The sequence below is a fragment of the Narcine bancroftii genome, chromosome 6, assembly GCF_036971445.1.
Source record: "Narcine bancroftii isolate sNarBan1 chromosome 6, sNarBan1.hap1, whole genome shotgun sequence".
Classification (NCBI taxonomy): Eukaryota; Metazoa; Chordata; class Chondrichthyes; order Torpediniformes; family Narcinidae; genus Narcine; species Narcine bancroftii.
Genome location: NC_091474.1, coordinates 65,749,598 through 65,759,060, shown reverse-complemented (window position 1 = coordinate 65,759,060; position 9,463 = coordinate 65,749,598). Strand labels below are relative to the sequence as shown.

General features: G+C 43.3%; 1 protein-coding gene across 10 annotated transcripts in view; it reads right to left on the bottom strand.

Moving 5' to 3' along the window:
• Window positions 1-9,463, bottom strand: part of cln8 (CLN8 transmembrane ER and ERGIC protein) — a 50,138-nt gene continuing 40,675 nt past the window's right edge. For 8 of the 10 annotated variants that reach the window (XM_069885199.1, XM_069885200.1, XM_069885197.1 and 5 more), the window contains 2 exons: window positions 3,277-3,954; window positions 1-826 (listed from right to left, as the gene is read on the bottom strand). In XM_069885199.1, the coding sequence (XP_069741300.1) occupies window positions 512-826; window positions 3,277-3,840 (879 nt within the window). In that variant the 5' untranslated portion in view covers window positions 3,841-3,954 and the 3' untranslated portion in view covers window positions 1-511. Of the gene's footprint in view, window positions 827-3,276; window positions 3,955-7,306; window positions 7,430-9,463 lie in introns of all 10 variants that reach the window. The other 2 variants (XM_069885196.1, XM_069885198.1) reach the window with 1 other exon arrangement.

Below are 9,463 nucleotides of genomic sequence, written 5' to 3'. Positions count from 1 at the left end.
TTAAAAAGGGTAAAATGTAAAGCTTTATTGACGAAATGTTCATGGAGTGCACACATGCCAGTGATTCCTGCAAATATTTATCACATTAAACTTTACGCTGAAAACAAAGGCCTGAAAATGTCCATGGCCAAGGAAAAATTACCCCCAAAATATTAATTCAGTCATTTGGTTGCTATTGTTTATTTCTGTCCGAAGAATAATTAAAAAGAAATTTCTGGAAAATCCATTTTCAAAAAATCTGACAAAATTATTGTCAAACAAGAGTTCCAATTCTAAACATATAAAAGCAGCCAGCGGAGTAAAAACCTGAAATGATCAGATCATCAAACCTTCCTTCACCTCAATCACTTGTTGCATCATCTCGACTGTACAGACAGATCCTCTGATGGCGATGATAATTAAAAGCCACATTAGAAGCCAAACTCCAAATCTGGGAATCAGTCGTGAACCCAAGGAAGTTGATTGTGTCCGACCATCATTTTATCCCCTAATTACAGTTGTATTTTCCACCTCACGCTGCTTTCTTCAAAGCTGTGTTTGTTTCACCATTCGACACTTTCCCGGTTGGCCTTTCAAAGTTCCAGTCCACCGGATTGAAAAGCTGCAAGGTCTTCTTGTGTGTCCAGTAGGGATTGATGACAAAAGTCAGGAGAAAAAGTCCAGCAAAGAACAATGCCATCTGTGGGACTTTGATGTGGAGCTTCATTCTCTCCAAATTCTGCCAGCACACCCACCAGATGTGGTAGGTGAGGATCATACGGCAGTGAAATAGGTGGATCATAAGCCACTGGTTCAGTTTCCAAAGGCGGAGGTGTGAAAAACCAGCCTGAAGAAAGATTAACAAGGACAATGAGATCAAATGTGGGAAACTCAGGATTTCCCCTCCACACTGCAATGATTAAACGAGAAAGTATGCAGCTGCTGGGGCCAAGAGCAACACACAAACATGCTGGAGAATCGCAGCAGGCCATGCAGCATCCACAGGAATTGTACATCTGACGAAAGGCCAAGGCCCGAAACGTTGGTTACCCTTTACTTCCTCTGGATGCTGCCTGACCAGTTTCTCCAGGACACTGAAACAGATATAGCTGCAGACATTTTTCTTGCAAAGACTAAAATTCCAAGAACACATCATACTAATCGAAACTCTGAGCAGTTACAACATTTTTGCTCGAGGATCAAGGGTTATTTTCACTTATTCCTTTCTTATATTTCACGAGGGTTGAAATATTCAATGAATTTGGAGAAAGACGAGCGAAATACACGACTATGGGACCTTGCACTGTCCCAAATCTCAAATATGAACATAAGTGAATTTGGAGATTTCATTCACAGCATTGTTTAAGTCAATGTCACCATGGATACACAAAAAATATTACTTTAATACAAGACATACGCTCATCCAAAATGCTATAACAGTGCCAGCAACGTAGGTTCAAATCCAGCACTGGCTGTAAGGAGTTTGGACGTTCCCCCAGTCACCGCATGAGTTTTCTCCCACTTCCAAAGACATTACAGGGTCAGTAGGTTAATTGGTCACATGAGTGAACTTGGGCAGTGTGGGCTCTTGCACTGGTTACTGTGCTGTATTTCTGAATTTTAAAAAAATTAAAAGTTAAACAATTGCATAAACTCAAGAGACCCAGGTGAAAATTTTACGGTCAGGCAGCATCTGTACAGAGTTAATGCTTTCCCAGCAGAACTGGGAAACACTGGAAATGAAGCAGCTTTCAAGTTGACGAGAAAGGGGGAGGAGCAGAGAAAATAAAAGGGAAGTAGAGGGGTGTTCAGGAAAGTGCGCTGCAAGTGGTGGACCAGGGACTTGGCTGACAAGCGGAGGACAAGGTTTCTCCGTAGAAGGTGAAAACGACAGATTAAATTCCAAACAGATGGAGAAACATGGAAAACAAGTAGAGCTGAAAAAAAAATTACAGGACTGAAATGGCTGATTATCTGAAATTGTTTTAATCTACATCAAGACCTGAAGACTAACGTTTACCATTACAAATTATTAAGACAAAACACACTAAACTACCACTGAATTTCAGCCTACTTGGATTTCTTTATGCAGATCAACACTTGTTCTCGTTTTGAAATAAACTGCATCCACTGTTCCCTACGTCGGAGAGACAGGCCACAGACTGGGAGATCGCTTTGTCCCAGTGGCCACCCATTTCAAATTTCCATACCATTTCCTTGTCTGTCCATGGTCTTGTCCACTGCCAGACTGAGATCACCCGTAAATTGGAGGAACAACATCTCATTTTCTGACAGGGAACCTTCCAACAGGATGGCATTAATATCGACCTCAGGCTTTCGTTAACCCATAACCCCCCTCCCTCCCCTCCCCACCCCCCGTTGTCTCTCCATTCCCTGTCTCCTTTCCGCACAGACATGATAAATGCTACCTAGTCCGTTATCACATCCGATTAACACCTTTCGTTGGTCTGGATTCCTCCCCTATTGTTTGAATTCTGAGACTTCCTGATATATCCTGGTTCTCCCTTTTCTGATTTTTCCCTGAAGAAGGGCTCAGGCCCGAAAGATCAGCACTATATCTTCGTCTCCTAGAGGTGCTGATAAGACTGGCCGAGTTCCTCCAACATTTTGGTGTTTTTATTGCAATAAATGGTAACTCTTTAGTTCTCCTTGTTGAGACATTTCTGGCTTGTAATTCAATTATCCAATTGTTTGATATCATTACATTGAGATTGATGAATCATGGTCTGGCACACTTTGACAGCGCTGTAAAGGTTGAATCTGCTGCGATCAGGAGCAGGATTCAAGTCCCGCGCTGTCTGGAAGGAGTTTGTACTATCATCCCGATCGCTGGCGCTGTAAAGGCCTTGCGTTAACCACTACACTAACCGGGCTGCCCCATAGCATTATTTCCTGCTTTAAGCTTTGTTCTACCTTTGATATGTTTACAAAGAAGGTTCCCTTAGGAGTCAATTTCTGTTTCCTGGCATTTTCTGTGGTCCGGCGATGGCCACGTCACAATGTCTCCAGATTAAAGAGGTACAACCTCATAGGTTATGGGTGTGAGCGTGGGAACAATGAGATTGTAGGTTTACATAGGTCAGCACAACATCGTAGGCTAAAGGGCCTGTACTGTTCTGGAATGTTCCATACAGATTCAGTTTCTAATTCAAAATAATAAATAGTACCAAAAAGGGCATATTCAATTTGTTTCAGAGATCTGAATGAGAAATTCCAGCAACCCTTCTCTTCTCATTCTCTTGTTTGTTTGGGGATGAGAAAAGTTAGTTTTCTTACCTTCAGCAGCATCCAAGAGATGCAAGTGAAAGGGGTACTCATCTCTAGCAGCAGTATCAGCATTGGTAAGTAGTGGCCAAGGTTATCCCAGATCAAAGCACTGCCATAGCCAGACAGAGCAAAGAAGTGATGAAGTCCCAAGGCCAAGTCAAAGGTTTTGAAAACAACATTGGACCCATGAAGGGCTATATTCTCAAACAGGAAGAACCCAAACGCTGTCAGCATGTTGAACCAAGACCAGTCCTGCTGGCCTAGCAGTTTATCAGACTGCAAGGCAGGATCTTTGAGGAGAGCCCAAAGTCCGGCCACTATGCTCTGGATTCCAAAAATCCCACGACTGACTGCGAGGTTCCAGAAGACTTTCTCCTTTACTGGCAGAGATCGGTAGGTCAGTGACAGGGCAAGGCTGCACACGTGGGTTAAAAGGAAAATGAGAAAGTAGAAGAGAAAACCAGCAGATATCAGTGTGCAGCGGACATTCCAGGAAAAGTAGTCCATCTCAAAAAGACTCTGGGAAAAATCAACACTGGAGAGAGGCTTCATTTTGTCAGCAGAATGAGTCATGTTCTGTCGCAGGTCATCTGGTCAAGAAAATGCAAGCAACAGGACCATCCCGAGGGCCTCGTGAAAAGTCCAGCCAGTTTTACAGGAAGACAGATGCGAGCAGTCACAAGCGACCTGGATGATAACAAACAAAACACAATTATTGTATGAAGAGAGCCATCGGCCCTGTGCGTCTTTGCTGTTCAGATACAGCACGAAAATAGGCTCTTCTGCCCCAATGGACACGAATGTGACCAACTAAACCTACCCACCTTGTACGTTTTGGAGGAAACCGGAGTATCCGTGGAAACCTCATCCAGATAACGGGGGGGGGGAGACAGTAGATTCGAACCCGGACTACTGATGCTGTAATAGCAACTTGCTAACCTCTGGCCTTTTGGCTGAAGTTATGCAAATTGAAAATTAAATCTCCTCTCACTTAGATTCCAACAACCCCTAAACCCCTCTCCTCGCCAAAAAATAGGCAGAGGTTCACTCTCAACAAAAAAAAACATCATCTAGCTTAAGAATGATCTACTCTGGGCAATAGACTGTGAATTCACTTCATTCATACCCCTTGTGATTTTATAAACCTCGACAATGTCACTCCTCAGCCTTCTACAGCATAGAACAAAGATCCAGCCCATCTAACCTCTCCCTATAACACAAGCCCCCATGTCCTGCTAACATCTGGTGAAGTTCTTCCGCGCCTATCCTAAAGATGGGCCACAATATTACAAACGATTCTCCAAGTGTGGCCTCACCCTGCCACAGGTATGGAGTCAGAAACCAGTCAGATCATGCAAATAACACAGAATTTACTTCCCTGAGAGTCGCCAGAGTTGACTGACCAGGTACAGATTCCCCCATCCCTAATGCAGCACAGCCCCAGTGTGATCTGCAGGCAGGTGGGAGTAGATCAACCCCACATCCCATAAAGCTAGCATCAGGTCACCATTACCTGCACCATTCTTTCAACCAAATTAAATTTAACAGCCTGTGATGGAATTTAAACTTGTTTGGCCCAATCTTTACACCTCCATATTATTGCAAGTGCAAGATGCAACTACTGTTCGCAATAAATTAGAAATAGCAGGATCCCACCAAGTAGACATCAACAGCTAATCTGTTTGAGACCAAGAGTGACCAAGAGTTCAAACTCTAACTTGTAGTCACAGAATTTAAAGTTAACAATGACCATTTCGAAGCGAGTGATTGTTGAATTTCGTGGACCAATTTTTAGGGTAAAATTCAGGTCGAATATTACACACATACTACTTTTGATCATGGTAAGTTGCTGCATTGTTTGAGGCATTGGGAGCTCGGATGGGCAGGTGGGTGGCCAGGACTGGTGATAAGTCCGTGTTTGGGGCGGCAGGAGGTCAGATCCGAGTATGGCCAGGGCCTAGGTGAGAGTCTGCGTTCAAGGCATCGGGAGCTCCGATCGGCAGGTGGTGGAGATGTCAGGAGCTCTGGTGGATGGGTGGCCAGGGCCTTGGCAAGAGTCTGTGTTCAAGGCATTGGGAGCTCCGATGGGCAGGCAGTCAAGGTGTCAGGAGCACTGGTAGGAAGGTGGACATGGGTTGACTTGAATGGCCTCAGAAAGGGCCAAGCAAGCAACCCATATAACCATATAACCCACTTGTACTATTATTGGACAGACCACGTGGTGTTGACTAGGGCTTTAAATAAAAGCATGCCAAAGTCAATCCGAGCCCAGCCAACTTTGTAAAGTCTTCTCCCCAAACATCTGACGCAGACAAATCTGGCGAGAGTCTCACCTGCTGCACTTTCAGATCCATAACCTGCCTGACCAAAGGCATTCACATCCACTAAACCATATGTATTTTGTATATGTATATTTGACCTGCAGATCCAATGCTTCCCTGTATGTATATTATGCCTGCTTGTGTGTCTGCATGTTTTGCACCAAGGACGGGAGAACGCTGTTTCGTAGAGTTGCGATTGGATAATAAATAAACTTGAACTTAAACTTGGAGGGAGCCCCATCATGGTCCACAGGCAGGTGAGAGCAAATCAAGTCCAGATCCCATTAGGACATAAGTGGCATGGAAATATCCTCCAAATTTCCACCAGCTCCAACAGTTTGTAGATGACACAGCAGTAGGTGGCCTCATCAACAATATCTATGAATTGCATGACAAAGAAGAGGTGGAAAAATCTCCTGATATGGTGTGAGAATAACAATGTAGCCAAAACAAAGGAGATGATCGTGGACTTCAGCAGGATCAAGTACGCCAACCACACATCATTAACTCAGTAGTGGAGAGACTGGAGAGCACCAAGTTCTTTGGAGACCACTTAACAAGTAACCTAATGTGGACACACAACATCTCCTCACTTGTCAGGAAGACACAACAGCGACTGGACTTCCTGAGAAGACTGAAGAGGGCAAGGCTACCAGCCACCATCATGTCAACCTTCTATAGGACCTCTATCGAGAGCATCCTGGCCGGCTGCATCACAGTGTGCACTGGTTGCTGTGGATAATTGGATCGGCACTCAATCCACAGGACCATAAGAAAGGCAGAGAGAACAGACCATCGATGTTATCTATCAGAATTGTTGTCTGAAGAGGATGCATAAAATTCCACCCCACACACAGCAGCTTTCAGCTACTCCCGTCGGGGAAGAGATACAGGAGTGTCAGAGCTAGGCACCACCAGGCTGAGGAACAGCTTCTTCCCACAGGCAGTGAGAATGCTGAACGACCAAAGGAACCATTCACAGTCACCATCCTTGATTCTACTATTCACTGTAGAATATTTATTTATTATGCATATTTGTCCTGCACATGTATTGCTTGTCTGTATGTGTGTTACATCAGGTTGTGTGTCTGCATATTTTGCCCTGAGGACTGGAGAACGCTGTTTCATCGGGTTGTACTTGTACCATTGGATGATAATGAACTTGAATTTGAGTACACAAATGTGATGGAGAAACTCAGCTGATCACGCAGCATCCATAAGAAAAAAAGGAGAATGGACATTTTGGCCCTGGCCCTTTGACAAGCATTAGCAAAAACAGGTCTGAATAAAAAGGTGGGAGAAGGGGAAGAGGAGAAGCACCAGCCAACAGGTAAAAAGTAATAGCTGGATTCAGGTGGGAGGGTAGAAGAGAGAGAATCTGAAGTGATAGGTGGAGGTGATAACTCTAAATTGAGAGGGAAGGGGATGTGAAAAGGGAGGAGACAGAGGGATAGGGGAACTGGAAAACGGAGAAGTCCATGTTAATGCTGTCTGATTAGAGACTGCCAAGATGGAACATAAGGTGTTGCTCATCCAATTGGCTCCCTCCCCAAATCTGGGCAATGATCACACTACCTCATTGCTAAATGAAACACCTGCACTCAAACAGTCTGAAATGAGAGCCAATTCTGGAGCAGATTTTTTTCCCCAACATGACAGCTGCTTCAACCCTTGCTTTCAACTTCACTCTTTCCTCGAAAGATTGTGGTGTGAATTACCTTGTAGCCTCTATTGCAATGGTCAAATACTGGAAGTCCCAGATGGTTCATCCTCTCAGTGCTTGGGGCTTCGTGCTTTCAAAGGGAAAATGGCACAAATGTGGCTAACAAGAGAGGTTAAGGCTAAATTAAAAGCAAAAGGAAGCAAAAATTAGTGGAAAAACAGAGGACTGGGAAACTTTTAAAAAGTTACAGAGACAAAGAAATTCATTAGGAAAGAAGATGAATTATGAAAGGTAGTTGGTAAATAACATACAAAAGAGGTTTTTTAAATATTTGAAGAGTAAAAGACACAGGTAGATATAGGACCATTTGAAAATGATGCTGGAGAAATTATAATGAGTAACAAAGTGATGGCAGAGGAACTAAATGCTAAATGAGTGTTTTCTGTCAGTCTTCACTGAGGAAGAAAATAGCAATATACCTAATAGTCTGAGTCTCGGAGTAGAATTAAGTACAGTCAGGATTACGAGAGAGATATTGCTTAGTAAACTGAATGGACTAAAGGTAGATAAGTCACCTGGACTGGATGAAGTGCATCAACAGTTCTGAAGGAGGTGGCTTTGGAGAATGTGGAGACATTGGAAATGATTTTCCAGAAATCAATAGATTGACATGGTTCTGGAAAGTCACAAATATAGTTCTGCTGTTTAGGAAAGGAGGGAGACAGAAATAAGGAAATTATAGACCTATGCGTCTGACGTCGGTAGTTGGAAAGTTATAGGAGTCGATACTCGAGGACAAAGTTATGAAATACTTCAAGGTGCATGACATGATAGGTCCAGGCCAGCATGGGTTCATGAAGGGAAGATCCTGCCTGACCAACCTACTGGAACTTTTTGAGGTAATCTCAGGTAGGATGGACAAGGGGGAGGCTGTGGATGTTATGTATTTGGATTTTCAAAAGACCTTCAATAAGGTGCCACATAAGAGGCTGCATAATAAAATGAGAGCCCATGGAATTACAGGAAAGATATTAGACTAGGAAGAGCAATAAAGGGATCCTGTTCAGATTGGTTGCCGGTTACTAGTGGTGTTCCGTGGGGGTCGATGTTGGGGCCGCTTTTTTTTTACAATATATATTGATGATTTAGATTATGGATTGAATAGTTTTGTGGTGAAGTTTGCAGGTGACACCAAGATGGGTGGAGGCGCATAAAGTGTTGAGGAAACTGAAAGGTTGCAGAGACTTGGGAGAGTTTAGGAAAGTGGGCAATGAAATGGCAGATGAGATCCAATGTTGAGAAATGTACAGTTGGACATTTTAGAATAGGAAATAAACAGGCAGATTATTAGTAGGATGGGGAGAAAATTCAAAATTTGGAAGTGCAAAGGACTTGGGGGTCATCATGCAGGATAATCTAAAGGTTAATCACCAGGTTGGATCGGCAGTAAAGAAAGCGAATGCTATGTTGGAATTCGTTTCAATGGGAATAGTGTATAAGAATAAAGAGGTGTTGATGAGGCTCTATGGGGCACTGGTGATACCTCATTGGAGTGTTGTGTGCAGTTTTAGGCTCCTTATCTTAGAAGGGATGTATTAAAGTTGCAGACAGAACAGAGAAGATTTACCAGAATGATTCCTGGAACACAAGGACTAACATATGAGGAACATTTATCGGCTCTTGGACTGTATTCATTGAAGTATAGAAAAATGAGAGAGGATCTCATAGAAACATTTCGAATGCTGAAAGGATTAGACAGAATAGATGTGAATAAGATGTTTCCCTTGGTGGGTGAATCCAGGACAAGAGGGCACAGTCTTAGAATGAGAAGGTACCCATTTAAAACAGAGAGGAGGAGAAATTTCTTTAGCCAGAGGGTCATGGATTTGTGGAATTCATTGCCACGTACAGCTGTGAGGCCTGAGCATTGGGGGAGTTTAAAGGGGAGGTTGACAGCTATCTAATTAGTCAGGGTATCAAAGAATATGGGGAAAAGGCTGGAATTTGGAACTAGATGCGAGAACAGTTTAGCTCAGGGTGGAGTTCTGTTCCTCTATCTTGTGATCACTGAGGACGATCTGGCTCAGAGAAACAGCTCCTCAAGGAAGTTCTTTAAGATTCCATCTCATTTCATAGTAGGAAATCAACAAATGCTGGAAATCTGAAGTAAAAAGTGTGAGTGCTAGAATCAGAGAGGTCAATGACATTCCAT